The sequence below is a fragment of the Pseudochaenichthys georgianus genome, unplaced genomic scaffold (assembly GCF_902827115.2).
Source record: "Pseudochaenichthys georgianus unplaced genomic scaffold, fPseGeo1.2 scaffold_464_arrow_ctg1, whole genome shotgun sequence".
Taxonomy (NCBI): Eukaryota; Metazoa; Chordata; class Actinopteri; order Perciformes; family Channichthyidae; genus Pseudochaenichthys; species Pseudochaenichthys georgianus.
The window spans coordinates 54218-73160 of record NW_027263028.1 but is presented as its reverse complement, the minus strand read 5'-3'; the positions used below and the strand labels follow the sequence as shown (position 1 = coordinate 73160).

At 42.8% G+C, this 18943-nt stretch overlaps 1 protein-coding gene across 4 annotated transcripts in view; it reads left to right on the top strand.

Moving 5' to 3' along the window:
- The window catches only part of farp2 (FERM, RhoGEF and pleckstrin domain protein 2), a 64925-nt gene extending 47023 nt beyond the window's left edge, over positions 1-17902 (top strand). For 2 of the 4 annotated variants that reach the window (XM_034078691.2, XM_034078688.2), the window contains 11 exons: positions 230-311; positions 394-631; positions 1952-2082; positions 2156-2224; positions 2314-2403; positions 3344-3426; positions 3682-3800; positions 3980-4143; positions 5492-5599; positions 5688-5839; positions 16918-17902. In XM_034078691.2, the coding sequence (XP_033934582.1) occupies positions 230-311; positions 394-631; positions 1952-2082; positions 2156-2224; positions 2314-2403; positions 3344-3426; positions 3682-3800; positions 3980-4143; positions 5492-5599; positions 5688-5839; positions 16918-17011 (1330 nt within the window). In that variant the 3' untranslated portion in view covers positions 17012-17902. Of the gene's footprint in view, positions 1-229; positions 312-393; positions 632-1951; positions 2083-2155; positions 2225-2313; positions 2404-3343; positions 3427-3681; positions 3801-3979; positions 4144-4819; positions 4960-5491; positions 5600-5687; positions 5840-16917 lie in introns of those variants that run through there. The other 2 variants (XM_034078689.2, XM_034078690.2) reach the window with 2 other exon arrangements.
- Positions 17903-18943: the final 1041 nt, after the last annotated feature.

Here is an 18943-nt window from a genome sequence, read left to right as displayed (position 1 = left end):
AAATAGGTAAGTGAACATATTAAGGTTTTAAAATATTATACAAATGTGGTTTTGCAAGTAGAAATTATGATTATTACACGGTAGAATTGTCCAAATATAAGAATATATAAGTATATTGCACAATTTCAACAGGCTGTATTGTGTGAGGGTCTATAATATCTCTGTGATAAAGATTTGTGGACGCCTTTCATGCTAATATATATATATGGCAAAATGTGCAAATCCTCAGGGAGGGGCGCTCTAACGCTCACGCCAAAGGGGACTACCAGAGGATTGGTGATGTGATGCTGAGGAACATGTGTGCTCTAAAGGTGAGAATCCACTCTCCTCTAATGTTTGTCTTACCAGCAGAACGTCCTGTGTTTCACGCTCTTGGTCTTTTATCGTCATCAGGAATTCACCAGCTTCCTGCAGAAACACGACGAGGTGCTGACGGAGCTGGAGAAAGCCTCTAAGAGGCTGAAGAAGCTGGAGACGGTGTACAAAGAGTTTGAGCTGCAGAAGGTCTGCTACCTGCCCCTCAACACATTCCTGCTCAAGCCCATCCAGCGTCTCATGCACTACAAACTCATCCTGGAGAGGCTGTGCAAGCATTACTCCCCCAGCCATCGCGACCAGGACGACTGCAAGGGTAAGTCCCCCCTCTCATGTCCCCTCTCTAATTATGCAAGGGATAATGTACGAGGCAGTCGTTCATGTACAAAAAGAACACCTGACAGTGTGTGATACGGCCACAATAAACCAATGACTTCACTCTCAATATGAATTGAAAATGATTTGATGGACTTCAAAATGAATGTGTTGCTTGCTTCTGCTTTGGCAACAGTCTAATGATCATGTGGATTATGTTTTACACTGAAGATAGTTGTAGTTGACAAAAAACCCTTATGATTAAATAATGAGTTTGCATACAAATGTTTGTACTACTGCTGTCAATAATTTAAAAATGTATTTCCTTTAATCCCTAAAATAATCTGATTAGTCATGATCAATCACAAGTCCTAAGTCCTGAATAATAGGCATCACGTCTTTCATTGTGTAGATATTTAGTCAGTCAGGTGCTTTACACGTGCATTATGTTTTATGACAAAGTGAATCCATTTATTCTGTTGGTTTGGATCTTCATTTATAATGTTGATATTCACATTTTATTCAATATTTAAATGCTGTACAGTTAATTTTTCTATGCAGATATTACGTTGTCTGATCTTGATACAAAGCTTAAACAGATATGGTGAAGAGTGTTTCCTATCTTCCTAGACATGTTACTTACTAAAGGACACTATGGTCCAATACAAGTACTTTTTCCAATAAAACAAATAAGGAATTGTATTTTTTTTTTTAGCAGGAGGAATGATTCTCAGCTTCAATAGGCAATGTTAACAACAACAGAAAAGACCAGACAAGAGGTGTAGTCAGGGACTCTGACCTGAAATTCAATTGTCCCATTCAGAGAATCACAAAGTCAGCCTACGAAGTATCGCCTGAAGAAAATATCACAGATTAAAGGGATCTCATTGTCTGCAGGATTTGGAAAAACGTTTCCATGGATTTATCATCAGAAGACTGTGATGGTTTCTTTCCACTTCTATGAAAACCATTTCAATGCAATTGTATGATATGTTCTTATGCTTTTATTGTTTTTTGTAATGCACTTTGATATGCCAGGCTTATGTTGAAATGTGCCTTTCCTTACTGTCAGTCAAGTAAACTATTCAAGTGATGGGAGTAATACTGGCTTGATTCTTGTGGTTTACTTAACATTTTAATATAATTAAAAAGATGTAGTGTTTACACATTTTTTATGAAAAATATCTACAAATGAAGGCAAAACTGCTCTCAAATGGGTGAGTTCTGAAACCTTCTCCTCTTTGCCCTGCGGAGATGTTTGGAAGAAGCTGATGTTGGTTTGTGTTTTTTGCTGGACTTCATGCTGCGTGTCTCCCTGCAGAGGCTCTGAAGGAGGTGGCAGAGATAGCCACTCAGCTGCAGAGCAGTCTGATCCGCCTGGAGAACTTCCAGAAGCTGACGGAGCTACAGAGAGACCTGATCGGGATCGAGAACCTGACGGCACCGGGCAGGGTGAGTGCAGTGACACGCAGCAGAGGGCAGGGGGTGCTGGGAAACTGAGTCTCTGAAAAGCTTCTGTTTGCAGGAGTTCATACGAGAGGGGTGTCTGTTCAAGCTCACCAAGAAAGGACTGCAGCAAAGGATGTTCTTCCTGGTGAGTACAAAACCACTAACACTGTATTCAAAGCTTCAACACTCGCACGTGTGTATTTTAAAGATGTCATATTTCTGTTGTCTCTTCAGTTCTCAGACATGCTCCTCTACACAAGCAAAGGTGTGACCGCGACCAATCAGTTCAAAGTGCACGGCCAGCTACCCCTCCACGGCATGATCGTGAGTGTTACGCTCTCTTACCTCCTTTTAACTGTGTCCCTCATTAGCCTTCATCAGTGCTGTAGACATCCCAGCAGATCTGTAGGTACACACGTGTAGAAGAAGAATACCTGCTGGTGACATGTGTGGGTATTCAGTGTGTTGAGCAGGGAGGGCCCGGGTCTCCTAATTGTGCATGTCTCTGTTTTACTCCTGGCTGCAGCTCATAGTGCTGGATGCCCCGGTAAGTGCTCTGAGCTCTGCCAGGTCGGATGCCCAAACCCTACCCTTCTTCTCCCATGCTTGCGTAGAAGCATCAAACATCAAAAACACACACATAGCAGATCGCTCAAGATGCTTGCAACTTTCATTAGTTGTGTATCAAACCCTAATTACAAATAATTGCGAATCTCAAATGATCAAATATAAGCGGTTATGTTTCTATGCCATAACTGAAGTGTTGTGATTTGGACCTGGGTGATGATGGGAGGCTGATGGAAACCAACATGAACGTTTCATGTTTGACCTCCACACAGATGCATATAGATGCTCCGGTAGAGCAAGTCTGTGAATGGAGTCACACTCTCCGACTGCGTTCCTCCTGTTTTCCCAAGCATCAAAGGTTAGGTTGAATATTTTGAAGTGAGGTTTTATGAGGAACATATCAATAGTCAATGTTTTAACAACAGGAGATGGTGGTCGGCACGGGAACTGAAGCTCTTATCTATGAATAAAAAGGTTCCAGTTATTGAACACACTTAAACTCATAAATGTTTTTAAGTGGCCATTTTTGAAGTGGCTAATATAGTTTTTCTGCTGGCCTCCTCCCCAGCACACTTAATATGGATAATTATACAACCCCACTTCAAGTAGTTCATAACCATCCTTCCAAAGCATTAAACAAAAACAAATGTGTTTTGAAGCTTCAAATGTATTGCTTATGTTTTTCTTTTGTTCTTAGGTTGAGGAAAGTGAAAACGAGTGGTCGGTGCCCCACTGCTTCACCATCTACTCCGCTCAGAGGACCATCGTTGTGGCTGCCAGGTGAGACCGGGAAAGAAGAGTCAAGTCTATTGAAGGACTACAAGTCACACTGCTGTGTTACTCTGCATAGTCCATAGAGAACCACCTCCTACAAACACACATCACGTTATCTGTGGTCTCTTCAAAGTCACTTAGCCTTTCTAACGATGTCGTTTCTGCTATCGACACTATAATGAACATGCCTTGAAATAAAGGGATTCTGATTCTGATTGTCCCGATGTTTAATCCTTTCCTCCGTCTGTGTTTGTGATTCAGCTCTAAAGTGGAGATGGGGAAGTGGATTGAGGATCTGAACTTGGCTATAGACATGTCCAAGAAGTCCCAGGAGAAATCCAGTATCTTCCTGGATGCTGGACTCACGGATCACTCCAACCGTAAGAGTTTGTGTTGCCTTAAGATGTGTCTGCAGTAACAAGAGAATCTTTATGCTTTCCTCAACTTAAGAGAATCTTTTCCAAAAGCTTTTTTCCTTGTGATTGTGAAACAGTTTAAAGGTAGTTAATCCCTTCCTTCCTCCAAACAACTTCCTGCCCTGCCCCCTCCTCCCCCTCAGGATCGTCTGATGAGGTTTCTCTGGAGCAGGAGTCGGAGGATGACATGAACTCCTCCCGCACGTCACTGGACAAACAGACACACCACCGCGCCAACACAACCATGCATGTGTGCTGGCACCGCAACACCAGCGTGTCTATGTCTGATCACAGCCAGGCTGTGGAGGTACTCCTCCCCTGCCCACACTCACCTACACACACATTGACATCTCCACACACTTCAAACATGTTTACAAAAACACATTCAAAGTATTTCAACTCGCGTTTAAGTGACATTCGTCACCTCTGCATCGGTGGATTTTAGAGAGTCAGCAGCCGTCGCTACGGGTCAACCACTGCATTTCACCTTCTCTAACCTTTTCAGTTTCCTTTTAATGTCGCTCTTTTTCCTCCCTTAATATCCTGTGTGTCTACTGTTTGACTGAAGCATGTTCTCAAAGACTCTTTGTTCTTGTTTCTTATGCAGCTGATGGGATATGTATGGAAGCCCTGAGAGGCAAGTGACAATACAATCTGGTAAACCAAAAGTCTGATCCTTTCCTGGGGGAAAATAGCCCCAAATTGCCCCCGTCGGCAATGAAGTGTGTGCAAGTGGCTTTGGATAAAAGCGTCAGCTAAATATGGAGTAATGTCACTTTTAAAAAAAAGGATCACCACTGTTGTTCTCACTTGCCTCTCAATATTAATACATAGGCATTACTATATAACAATAAATCCTTCCTCTGACACGTTCTCCCTCCACAGACCTGGAGGACTTCCTAACTGCTTGTTCTTCCTCTCTGAGCTAACATGCTAACACGTTCTTGACACCCTATGTTCCTCTTGTCTCTTCACCCTCTCAGTGTACGGCTCTCCAGCTGTCTCTCCTGAGCTGCCGCCTCGTTATCTGCTCGGTCAGGGCCAGAGACCAAACACCATCACACATGTTTGCTGGTACCGAAACCAGAACCTCTCTCTCAATGATTACCTGCGCATGGACCAGGTACTAGAGCCACAGTAGATTACTACAAGAGGACGGAGTACTATAGTATCTCGCTGAAGTCTGAGTTGAAAGCATAACAGCCAAGTTTGACTTTTAATTAAATGGAAAGCAAACATTGTTATTGTTTTATTGAGATTACAAACTTGAATATGTTTTCCTACTTCACATTTTAGCCTCTATATCCCATGAGGTTCAACATTCAAATAGATTGCAGCCAGTGCTCTCAAATCAAAACATTCACTAGTCTACTCATCAAAACATGTCAACAACTCAAAATAGCAGTAATAAAATAAAGCTAGGAAAAATACCAACTACAAAAACTGAGATGAGCAGTCAAACATGGATAGTTGGATTAGAACAAATGAGCTTTCTGCATTCAAGTGAGAGCATGCCTCAACCCTTAAACAACCCCAATGTATTCACAAACATGTTCTATGTTATAAGTGCAATATGTCACAACCAAGCCCTCACACACAATTCACTCACTACCGTTGAATAATCACTGTGTCTAACCTCCGTATTTTCTGTGTAGAACCAGCTCTCAGGTTACCTGCTGAGGAAGTTCAAGAACAGTAACGGCTGGCAAAAACTCTGGGTGGTCTTCACCAACTTCTGCTTGTTCTTCTACAAGACTCACCAGGTCAGCAGACACACCCTGCGATCAATGACTGCTACACGTTTGAAAGAGTTCAGTTGGGTGAGTGTGTCTGTGATCTGTCTGTGTGCAGGACGACTTCCCGCTGGCCAGCCTCCCCCTGCTGGGCTACACCGTCAGCACCCCCGAGGAGTCGGACAGCATTCACAAGGACTACGTCTTCAAGCTGCAGTTCAAGTCCCATGTGTACTTTTTCCGGGCTGAAAGCGAGTACACCTTTGAAAGGTATGTGACTTGTTTTTAATTCCCAGAATATTGAAGTACAACCCATACATTAGTAGGAAAGACCTGAGAGGCAGGTGCGAGAAATACAAGTTCTGGTGATCGTATTTAAAAAAAAAAGTGTTGGCAGGTGAACAGATCGTTTTTTTCTCTTAGTATTATTTGTGTAGTTATTTGTTGTTGTAATACTCATCTTGTCCACCAAAGCCTAAAATTCCCCTCCACCTCATGATCTGAACAAGAAGCGCCTTTCGTTTCTCCAAGCCAGTTTAGATTTAACCACGCCCACTCCCACATTAACATAGATCTGCGTGACTGCGTAATGGCGTATAAAGAGAACATCGCCGTTCCCATGTTAACATTGCTGAAGTAGTATCGCATCTACTCTAGTTTTCACAGTTTTCCTCCCACGAATAATTCATAGAGCATCTTCCTCAAAGTATATGAAAACAGCTCTTTTAATATGAAAGAAGATCACAGTTATGCATGTCTAGGAGTTATTTTGATTTTTTCCATATTAATTCACCATGGATTTAAAAATAACAAACCAGAAACCAATATTTAGCTAGTGTTTTGTTACATTTTGTACATGAGTACAGTATTTGAGTACATGTACTTTATTACTCTCCAACACTGTCAGAGGATAAAACATATTCCTCCTGCTGTAGACCGCTGGGACGTTTTTCACTTTCACTGACTGTTAACAACCCACAGGGTTCGTACGGTCATTGAAAAGCTGAAAAAATGGAAATTGAAAATGCAAATTCCAGGCCCTGGAAAAGTTATGGAAAACAATATTTTTCCCAAAGTTTTGGAAAAGTCATGGAAATGTAACTAAAGTTGCGTCAAATATAATTTACATTTAATCTAATCGCTGAAATAATCTGCGGTCGCGAGCTGTAATGTGCCATCATGACGCGCATGGTGTTATTTTTTAATCTATGAAGTGCGAGCTGTGTGCTCGAGTCTTCCTGTCTGTCGGCTGAACTCTGCTGCTCCGGGATGAGGGTCAGCTACATTATCTACGGTTCGTTCGTTAACTGTGCAGAGTCACTGTGGCACAGACTGCACCGCTGGTGAACAGCTGTTAGAACGGGCCGTTCAGGTGTTCAGAGCAGAGCGTGATGTGAACTGAAACGTTTTTCTGTCGCAATATCATTTAAGGAATCGTTGAGCTAGCGAGCTAGCTAGCATACATTGTCACTATCTGCTAACGTTAGCTTTAGCCTTCGTTTTCTAATAGTTTTTTTCATAGGCTATAAACAGAGGTGGTATAAGTATAGAGTAAGTACTCAGATCTTATACTTTAGTAGAAGTAGGCTACTCAGATCTTGTACTTAATTAAAAGTAGAAGTACCAGAGTGTAGGAATACTCTGTTTCAGTAAAAGTCCTGCATTCAAAATGTTCCTCAAGTAAAAGTAGAAAAGTATTCTCATCAAAATATAGTGAAAGTACCGACAGTAAAAGTAGTCATTGTGCAGATTGGTCCATTTCAGAATAATATACACTGAACAAAAATATAAATGCAACACTTTTGTTTTTGCTCCCATTTTTCATGAGATGACCTCAAAGATCTAAATCATTTTCTACATACACAAAATAACCATTTCTCTCAAATATTGTTCACAAATCTGAAAAAATCTGTGATAGTGAGCACTTCTCCTTTGCCGAGATAATCCATCCCACCTCACAGGTGTGGCATATCAAGATGCTGATTAGACAGCATGATTATTGCACAGGTGTGCCTTAGGCTGGCCACAATAAAAGGCCACTCTAAAATGTTCAGTTTTATCACACAGCACAATGCCACAGATGTCGCAAGTTTTGAGGGAGCGTGCAATTGGCATGCTGACAGCAGAAATGTCCACCAGAGCTGTTGCCCGTGAATTGAATATTCATTTCTCTACCATAAGCCGTCTCCAAAGGCGTTTCAGAGAATTTGGCAGTACATCCAACCGGCCTCACAACCGCAGACCACGTGTAACCACACCAGCCCAGGACCTCCACATCCAGCATGTTCACCTCCGAGATCGTCTGAGACCAGCCACTCGGACAGCTGCTGCAACAATCGGTTTGCATAACCAAAGAATTTCTGCACAAGCTGTCAGAAACCGTCTCAGGGAAGCTCACCTGCATGCTCGTCGTCCTCATCGGGGGCTCGACCTGACTCCGGTTCGTCGTCGTAACCGACTTGAGTGGGCAAATGCTCACATTCGATGGCGTCTGGCACGTTGGAGAGGTGTTCTCTTCACGGATGAATCCCGGTTTTCACTGTTCAGGGCAGATGGCAGACAGCGTGTGTGGCGTCGTGTGGGTGATCGGTTTTCTGATGTCAATGTTGTGAATCGAGTGGCCCATGGTGGTGGTGGGGTTATGGTATGGGCAGGCGTATGTTATGGACGACGAACACAGGTGCATTTTATTGATGGCATTGTGAATGCACAGAGATACCGTGACGAGATCCTGAGGCCCATTGTTGTGCCATTCATCCACGACCATCACCTCATGTTGCAGCATGATAATGCACGGCCCCATGTTGCAAGGATCTGTACATCCCAGTTCTTGCATGGCCAGCATACTCACCGGACATGTCACCCATTGAGCATGTTTGGGATGCTCTGGATCGGCGTATACGACAGCGTGTTCCAGTTCCTGCCAATATCAAGCAACTTGGCACAGCCATTGAAGAGGAGTGGACCAACATTCCACAGGCCACAATCAACAACCTGATCAACTCTATGCGAAGGAGATGTGTTGCACTGCGTGAGGCAAATGGTGGTCACACCAGATACTGACTGGTTTTCGGACCCCCCCAGACACCCCCAATAAAGCAAAACTGCACGTTTCAGAGTGGCCTTTTATTGTGGCCAGCCTAAGGCACACCTGTGCAATAATCATGCTGTCTGATCAGCATCTTGATATGCCACACCTGTGAGGTGGGATGGATTATCTCGGCAAAGGAGAAGTGCTCACTATCACACATTTTTTCAGATTTGTGAACAATATTTGAGAGAAATGGTTATTTTGTGTATATAGAAAATGTTTTAGATCTTTGAGTTCATCTCATGAAAAATGGGAGCAAAAACAAAAGTGTTGATTCATATTTTTGTTCAGTGTATATGATATGTTTTATAATTGTAATGGCATCCAAGCTTTCCTCTTGCCACTTGCCAGCGGGGTTGACGACACGCAATCCAAAACAATAAGCAGCCGAAGGTTTTCAGTCAACATTTTTTTATTTATTAACAAAAAAGTATTGACTTAAATAGTCTCAAAATAACAAATCTTTAAACAATATTTCGGCGATATGCTTTCTATATAAACTAAACTATACTTTGTGTGCAGTCCAATTTGCAACACTAATCTGTCTGCAATTTGCGGTCGAAAAACTGTTCCGCTCCCCGTCTCATCAGGTCTCCGAGCACGCCGGCTGTCCTCAATCACCTCATTAAATACACACCGGAAGGTACAAGGAAACAGATCATATTTACGATATAAAATTAACAATCATTTCATCAAAACATATTCACCATGGCAACATAAATCATTTTCCATCATTAAACCATTTATCAAATTATGACTCGAAATAATAACTTTGTGGCTCTAACATACCGGCCCCTAATTGTTGACGCAGTAGCAAAACAATTAATACATTATAATAGAGCCAAAAAACAAGCAGTTACTCAAAATGTAACTGTCATCAATATACAATCATTGTCATAGTACATAGTCCAATGTTTGTTTGGTGTGTTTGCATGAGTTCAAGAGGAAAGGGGGTGTGTGTGTATGTGTGTGTGATACTGGGTGTCAGAGGTTACTAGCACATGACACCTTGTGTTCAATCAACTGCTTCCAGAAGCAGGCGGAGCTTGTCAATTGGTCGCTGTAAGGTGCTACTCTTGGTTTTCACCAAGACACTTCGGACAAGCCCTTTGGACCCTGACAGTGTCTTTATCACCCGGCCCAGTTGCCAGGAATTTCTTGGTGCAGTGTTATCCACAATTACGACGAGATCATTGGGGCGAAGGTTCCGTTTGGGGTTGTGCCATTTGACTCGCTGTTGCATGATTGGGAGATATTCTCTTATCCATCTCCTCCAGAAGAGATCTGCCAGGTATTGGGCCTGTCTCCATCTCCTCCGTGAGTACAAGTCCTCCTTGTGAAAAAGTCCAGGTGGCATAATCGGTTTTGTCTTTAGCAGAAGGAGGTGATTTGGCGTGAGGGGTTCGAGATCGTTTGGGTCACTTGAAACTGTAGTCAATGGTCTGTCATTCATGATGCCCTCAACTTCGCACCAAGCTGTCTGTAGAGTCTCATCATCCAATCTCTGTTCTTTTAGAACGGAACACAGAATCTTTTTTACAGGTCTGATGAGCCTCTCCCAAACTCCACCATGGTGGGCTCCATATGGCGGATTAAAAGTCCATTTTACTCTGTCCCCGAGTAATGCATTTTGAATCTTGTGTTGATTCAGGTCTTTAAGAGCAGCTCTTAGCTCTTTCTGTGCTCCCACAAAGTTTGTGCCGTTGTCGGTCCTGATGCTTGTCACCTGCCCTCTGCGACATATGAATCTGCGCAAAGCATTGATGCAGGAGTCAGTGTCCAATGAGCTTGAACCTCTGTTTGCCACAAATGTGTCATATCGTTTAGTCTGGTTGCTGATGTATCCGAGGACAGAGGTGCTACCTGTCCAGAAGGTTGAGTCGTTGAGGTCCACTTTAAGCTCCCTTTTCAACATCCTGTCCACCTTTACTGCAAGTGTTGCTGCAGTAAGCTCCAATCTGGGAATAGTGATCTGCTTGAGTGGAGTCACTCTAGATTTTCCCAAGGTAAATGAAACATGGACCCTTCCCATACTGTTTGTAAAGCGAAGATAGCTGGTGGTGCCGTAACCTTTTTCGCTTGCGTCACAGAAGTGATGAAGCTCTGCAGTCCTGATTGGTCCAAAGTTCTCAGGTTTCATACACCTGTCCACTTGAAATCTGCTAAGCTGCTCCAACTCTGTGATCCATTTCTGCCATTGTTTTGAGTATTCTTCTGGGATGGTTTCATCCCATCCACACTTGATCCTGCATAGCTCCTGGAGGATCTGCCTGGCTTTGAGGATACATGGGGAGAGGAATCCTAACGGGTCGTAGATGGAACCGACTGTAGAGAGGATCCCTCTCCTGGTAAGAGCTCCGTTTCTGATATTGACTTTGAATATGAAGGAGTCTTTCTCTGTATCCCATTTGATTCCAAGTGCTCTTTCAATTGGCATGTTTTCCATGTCAAAGTCCAGATCCTTGAATAGCTTTGCTCTGTGATGCTCAGGTATCCTTGCAAGCACTTCACGGTTGTTACAGACCCATTTGGTCAATGAGAAACCTCCTTTGGCGCATGGTCTCTGATAAGCTTAATAGCTTGTTCAACTGTGGCCACTGATTTGAGGCAATCAACGTGAAAGTTGGAATTGATTGTTTCAGTTACCTCTTCGTCGTACTTGAAGCTGTTGTCTTCTGCAACTTGTCTGAGAGCATAGTTAGCAATGCTAGGTGAGGACACAGCGCCAAAGAGGTGGACCTTCATTCTATATGCCTCCAATGAATTTTTAGTGTCTCCATCTGGCCACAACAGAAACCTAAGGAAGTATTGGTGCTCTCTCTGGACTTGCACTTGATAGAACATTGCCTCGATGTCCCCCATGAAAGCAATTTGTTCTTGGCGGAATCTAAGCAGAACTCCAATGAGTGTTCGCCAGGTCTGGACCTTGGAGAAGTTCCTTGTTAAGAGATGAGCCTTTGCATGATGCAGTGCAGTCAAACACAACTCTAAGTTTGCGCTTTTGTTGATGGTAAACACCGTGGTGAGGTATGTAGCATATCTGTCCATCATTCCTGTTAAGCTGTTCTGGTGGCACTCTCTCTGCATAACCCCTTTTTAACACATCCTCCATGAATGTTTTGTATTCCATGGCATATTCTGCATCCCTCTTAAACCTCTTTAGGAGATTTAGAGTACGTTGTTTTACCATTTCGTAGTTGTCAGGCATAACTATGTCCTTTTTTCGAAAAGGCAAGGGTAGGTGATAGTGTCCATCCTTGAGTTCTATGGAGCTTGATGCTATCTCCATGAACCTTTTGTCTTCACCTGACATTTCCTTCTTCTCTTCATAATCTTTTTCCGAGAAGTCCTGGTTGTATTGTGTGATGAGGAGATCATTCAGGTTGGCTACTGATGTTCTGTTGACCATTGTGACCACAGGTCCGGATTCCACAGCAGTACAAGCGTTGAGTGGTCCATTCACCACCCGTCCAAACACTGTCCTGACTGCATATGGTCCATTTCCTTGACTTCTTATTATGTCCCAAGGTTCCATTGCCTTAGGAACATCAACTCCTATTAGAAGCTCTATGTCAGCATCAATTTCTTTCAGCTGTTGTCACTTAGATAAGGCCATCTTTCCAGATCCTTTTGGGTAGGTACATTTTCTTTTGAGACAGGAATCTTACTCTGTGTGTACACCTGAGCTAGGTCAATGTAAGTACTGCCATCTAAATGTCCTATCTCCAATCCTTTGAGTTCATAACTCTTTACAAGTCGTTCCTGACCCATTGTTCGTAGAACGATTGTCGTTTCTCGTGCTTTGGGATTCAGCTGTCTCATTAGATTCTCTGTGCAGAATGACGCTGAACTGCCGGATCAAGAAAAGCATAGGTTGAGATAAACTTATCTCCTTTGTGAACCTTGACTCGAACAGGCACTATGGCTAGGGCACAATCCCTACCGGCCCCAGTGGTGGCTTCACCCGCCGAGATAAGTGCACTGTTGACCCAAGCTCCTTTTCAGCCAGCACGTGCTTGCCTTTATAAAAGTAGCAAAAAGAGGCAGGACTGCCCCCTGGTGGCTGTTTGAAGGTGCCACGCTGCTCTGTGTTTGACGGTGCAGCGCTGCTCTCCTGATCACATGCTGCTGCGACGATGGTGGCGAAGCTGCTGCCTCTCCCTTTAGGTGTTCTGTGGCTCATGGGTTGGCTCCTAGTGGCCATCCTTGGGCTAGAGATGTGGCGATCCTGTGTATCCCCAAACAATGGGTCCAGGAGTATTTTAGCTTGTTTTTCCATAAGCTCAACAAGGTCACGAAATCTAGCTCTCTCCTTTGTTCTCTGTAATATATCATAAGCCACTGTCCGCCATGTTTCTCGCAGTTTGTAAGGGAGTTTAGATATTATTGATCTTAGATGGAAGGAATATCTAGTTCCTCCATGTACTTTAAATCTTGCATAGCATTGCAGCATCCTCTTAAATACATTGCATATGCCTGAAGCGCTTTGCCGTCATCCGGTCTAATTGATGTCCAGTTCATTGCCTTTTCCAAATAAGCGCTGGTTACTTTGATCTCGTCCCCAAAGTGCTCCTTTAACAGCTGTGTGGCTTCTGTGTAACCTCTTTGGGTATCCATATGCAGGCAGCTGCGAACGAGATCTTTGGGCTGGCCGGAAGTGTACTGGTCGAGAAAGTAGAGCCTCTCATGACTGCTAGCTGTTTTATCCTCGATAAGGTGTTCGAAAGCTCGCATAAAGGACTGATATTCAAGTGGATCACCATCGAACACTTTTATCTCCATTGTTGGTAACAAGGTACGTTTCTGCTGCATAATGATGAGGTCAGCAATATCTCTCTGTCTCTGTATAACAGTGTCGAGGTTATCATGGGTTTCATTGCGTTGGGTGGAGCTATGCATTGTGGGCATTTTGAAAGGTCTAAACTTTGTTGTGGGTCGCTGAGGGCTGCGAAGATTAGTGACAGTCCTCTGAAGTGGTGTTTTGGGCACTGCACCCAATGGCATGAGCTCCATGGCGGAGGTTTCAGGATCCAACGTGTCTGTGCTTCTTTCTTTGTTTTCCTCCAGATAAGCATTCATTCCATCCTCCGTTTTTTTCCTCCACGTCAAAGCTTTGCAGAACCTTTATTTTAGCAGCAGATGCTGCGATTTCTGTGTCCAGTTCCATTTGTTCCAGTTCAGCTTTTAGTGCTGCTTGTTGTAACAGCAGTGCATGTTTGTCCTTTAGCTGCTCTGGCTAGCAAGCAGCCTTTCAGCAGACGCTCTTCTACATGCTGAGGAGACTGAAGAGCTTTTGGAGCTCCTTGACTTGTATGAAAGATTAGAGATGCTGTCATGGGGATGAATCTTTGATTGTGCAATTTTTTCTTTTTTGCACACATCCACATCTTTCATACAATATTCAAAATGTGTCAATTTGGCTCAAATCAGTCCACATGATCCTCCTCTCTCTCCTCCTCTGATAAAAGCTGCTGTACGGATCCATGAACACTGCACAAGTCACTTATATGTTGTTGAAACATTTCCAAAGCTTCATTCACATGTTCCACATTCCCATCCTCCACAAGCGAGGCCTTCATTTCGTCCATTGTCCTGGTGCATGCTCCTAATTTCCCACTGCGGGAGGCTTTGAGTGATTTTAACAACGTTTCTGCGTCAGCAGAAGTCCTGGGATCGTCCGACATTATTTATGTGTTTGTTTTTAGGCCGTGCGTAAAAGACGTTGCGCTCCTTTAATGAGTCTCACGGAGCTCGCCTACTGGCTTCCTTTGTTGCACAAACAAATTCAATCACATTCTTTTCACAGACGATCCACAGGTAATTACATTCCTCCTCCAATGTGTGCATCGCCGTTATGATGTCCTTTTGGACTTTAACACGTCCGACATTCCATTCAATGCGTATACGCATTTATTCAATTTATTTACTCACGCCCGGCGCAGTCTGTCCGCTCTGGCGTGCCCCTCTCCTCCGGTGATCCAGACGGTGTGTGTCTCTTCCTTACGGAGTTGTTCGACTTGATGTAATGGCATCAAGGGTTTCCTCTTGCCTCTATCGCGCGGGTTGACGACACGCAATCCAGAACAATAAGCAGCCGAAGGTTTTCAGTCAATAAAATGTAATTTATTAACAAAAAAGTATTGACTTAAATAGTCTCAAAATAACAAATCTTTAAACAATATTTCGGCGATATGCTTTCCTATATAAACTAAACTATACTTTGTGTGCAGTCCAATTTGCAACACTAATCTGTAAGCAATTTGCGGTCGAACAACTGTTCCGCTCCCCGTCTCATCAGGTCTCCGAGCACGCCGGCTGTCCTCAATCACCTCATTAAATACACACCGGAAGGTACAAGGAAACAGATCATATTTACGATATAAAATTAACAATCATTTCATCAAAACATATTCACCATGGCAACATAAATCATTTCCCATCATTAAATCATTTATCAAATTATGACTCGAAATAATAACTTTGTGGCTCTAACAATAATGATTGATCAAGAAAGTGTTCTCAAAGCTGGTGAAGGTGCAGCTAGTCTGAAGTACTTTGTAGACTGCAGGGGAGCTGGTGGATTTACTCCAGGTGGAACTAAAGTCTGACTCAACACTTGATTAGATTTGACATCATTCATCCAGATCTGTGAAGTAACTGAAGGTATTAAATACATGTAGTGGAGTACATCATGTACCTCTGAACTGTAGTGGAGTAGAAGTACAAAGTAGCAAAACATTGAAATACCTAATAAAGTACAAGTATCTCAAAACTGTACCCCCGTATAGTACTTGTTGAGTTTAATGACTTAGTTTCACCAGTGGCTATACAGATAGAAAGACTAAGCCTTGCACAGAGGCATGACAATACATTTTCAAAATGCTCAACAGTGCTGCCAGAATTATAAACTGACTGCTACACAATTAAAATAAATGCTTTTATATATTTCTACTAGATGTGACTCTTTGGCGTTTCTGTTATTATTAACACTGCTGCTGTAGTTGTTCTGACTGCTAAAATCCTGTTATTCCTCATTTTAAAGCCGATATTCCGTGGGGTCGGGGGCTCGGATCCCTGTCACCTTTTTCATACCTGATGACTTTGCATCCCTGACTACAGTTGCTTCAGCGTGTAGAAGCTAGTAAGCCTACTATTTGATTTGTTTTAGATAGGCACTACATGTTTCATATGCAGATGTTATTTTCCCGTTCCATGTTAAAATAAACCATTTTCAGTGGTCATTTTGTTTGGTCATGGAAAATGAGGTAAAGGTCATTGAGAGGTCATTGAAAATCATTGGTGAAAAAGTGTATGAACCCTGAACTCATATCTGTTTTTTTCCAAGCTAGAGTAGCCGTGATATTACTTCAGCGTTGTTAACAAGGGGACATTCTCTTTATACGTCCATGACGCAGTCAAGCAAAGCTGCGTTAATGTGGAAGTGGGCGTCGTTAAATCTGACCCGGGTTGTAAAAACGACAGATGCAAACAGGACTTGAAGCATTTTTTTTCTTAGGTAATTTTGTATTTCTCCATGCTTTTTAAATGCAAGGGACATACAGTATAATGTGTGTCAGCAAGTTATGTTACATAAATGTCACGTGGTGGACTTTAAAGGTCTCCTATCATGCAAAATGCACTTTTTAATGTCCTTTATACATCAATATGTGTGACAGGGAACTCACGAAGTGTCAGAAAACAAAACCCTCTCTCTTTCCCTCTGAACCCAAATCTCTAAAAACGGGGGAACAACGAGCTGATCCAGATTTGCTGCCGATATGACGTAATATCAGAAATGTGGGCTGGTCCGGTGCCTTGCTCAAGGGCACCACGGCAGGGCAGGAGGTGAACTGGGACTTCTCGAAGTAGCAGTCCACACCATATTTAGGTCTGGTCGGGGGACTTGAACCGGCGACCCTACAGCTCACAAATATGAAGGGATGTCTAAAAATGCATGATCTGTTTGGTATTTTGAGCAAAACACATCATAGACCTGTTTTTGATATTTTGTTATATATCTGAGACCCATAATATATGCCTAAAAATAGCATAATAGGAGATCTTTAACGTATTGTGGCTGAAATGGGTATTACAACAAGACCCAAATATCTTGATAACCTTTCCCTGCTTGTTAAACAGATGCAAAGTGTACCTGTCCTCAAGTCACAGGAGAATATTTGTTCTGACTGGACTCTCAGGGCTTCAGCCTTAAAGTGGCAGAGGAAGCCTTTTGAAACCTTGTCTGGTGTGTTCACAGATGGATGGAGGTGATCAAGAGTGCAGCCAGCACCACAGGCCGGATGAGCCTGCTCATACCCAGAGGAGGTCCCGTGGAGATAAACGGAAACTGATTCTGACAGCGTGCACCTGGGGGCTGGCCCCCGGGACATCAGGAAACATCCTTTCAAGTGAAGATTTGGACACTAACAACTGGAGACTGGAAGATACTGCCAGTTTAAGTGTTAACATTCAGCCTAAGGATTTAATTATAATGGTTCTATGCATTTCTTTTGTTGATAAATGATGTAAATGATAACATGTTCACAGTTAACAGGATCTTATGAAAGGGAGACATGTACATTTTGATCAGTTTTTGCATGTGTAGCGCCCAATTAGGCTGTTTGCACAGGATGATGGGAATTGTTATCTGGGACCAAGGCTAACTCAAAGGGCTACACTTGACTCTTCAGATGACTGGAGCTTCGTTGGGCACAGAGGATGTACAGTATGTGGAAGATGAAGGTACATGATGGGATGGGCATTGTACTCTCAAAGGGTTAGTGTGAGAGATGAAGATGAGCAGAAAGTTCACGGGATGTTTGAAAAGGGTTTCCGAGTAGAAGTGATACATTCATGGAGATGCATAAGATGTTTGGATAAATTCATGCTGCTCACACAATCTGGTTTCAACATTTCTGCGAGTTTTAAGAATAAACCTGCATGAACTGTTAGACTAAGCCGTGTATGAGGCGTAATGTTGGAGCATACAGAGGATGGTTAAAGGGAGTTGCTCTGTGTGGATCTCCTGGTTAGTTGGACAGCGTTATGGCCTCTTCGGTGCTAAGAATCTCTCCTTGACACAAAATGTATCCTGTTTTTATTTTTGCATAGGTATAACAGCTTCGAGAAATATTGTACAGATATCACTCTGCAGATGTTCCGTGCAAAAGCAAACCAGAAGAACATATTATGAAGTAATCGTACTTGGTGATGTTTTAGACAGATGGGAGCGTGTGTGTGTGTGTGTGGTGTGTGTGTGTGTTAGTGGTTGTGTCGTGGGGTGTGTAGTGTGTGTGGGTGTGTGTGTGTGTTAGTGTGTGTGTGTGTGTGTGTTGTGTGGTTGTGTGTGTGTGTGTTTGTGTGTGTTGTGTGTGTGTGTGTGTGTGTGTGTGTGTGTTGTGTGTGTGCTGTGTGTGTGTGTGTGTGTAGTGTGTGTGTGGTCGTGCTCCGTTGTGGGTGTGTGTGTTTTGCCCAGTTCTTTACCGTCCGGTCCTTCCTAGTTAATTGTTTAGCCTCTGTCACTCAGGGTTGTGCTCCTGAATGCCTCCCATGTAGTCCTTCATGTTATTTCCGTTGGAAAGCTAACAAATAAAAGATCATTTCAATCAGACTTTCTGTGCCGATAAACGCTATTGTACATACTACGCTATTTGTACATACTACGCTATTTGTACATACTACGTTATTTGTACGTACTTGGTCTTGCAGTTCTATCTGAAAACTGCTCAGAGCATAAAAAACCGAATCACCAAAATCTTTGTCGTGCACTTTCGAACAACTTAAAAGTGAAGTTTCACTATCGTTGATTAAACGGACCATACAGATTTATCAAGTAAAGTTATTTTATTTCAATAAAGTACCAGATCCTTTAGGTGAAAGGACTTCAATGTAAAGGTCCTTCATTGAAAACATTGCTATCATATCATAAAAAAGGTACACGAATATATGAAAAATACAAAAATAGATATCATAAAATGTTGAGACTACCTTCAGTGGAAAGTGTGTGACAATCCAAAGGCAAGTCTGCATGTTGGATACGTGGGAATCATGAAGTCATTGCTGCTTAACAAATCCATGAAAACGTCCAATCGTTGATTAATCAACTGCAGCTAGCGATTATAGCTGCACTGTTTCTCATCTGTGAAACGTATAAAACACATTCTGCATTGGTACACACACGTGTGGGCGTATGTGTCTGCAGTGGTTGAATGTCAGAAACCTTTATTCGTCCCACAGCGGGGAGATGTGCTCTGTACTGAGAGGGAGGAGACTCCTAAAACAAA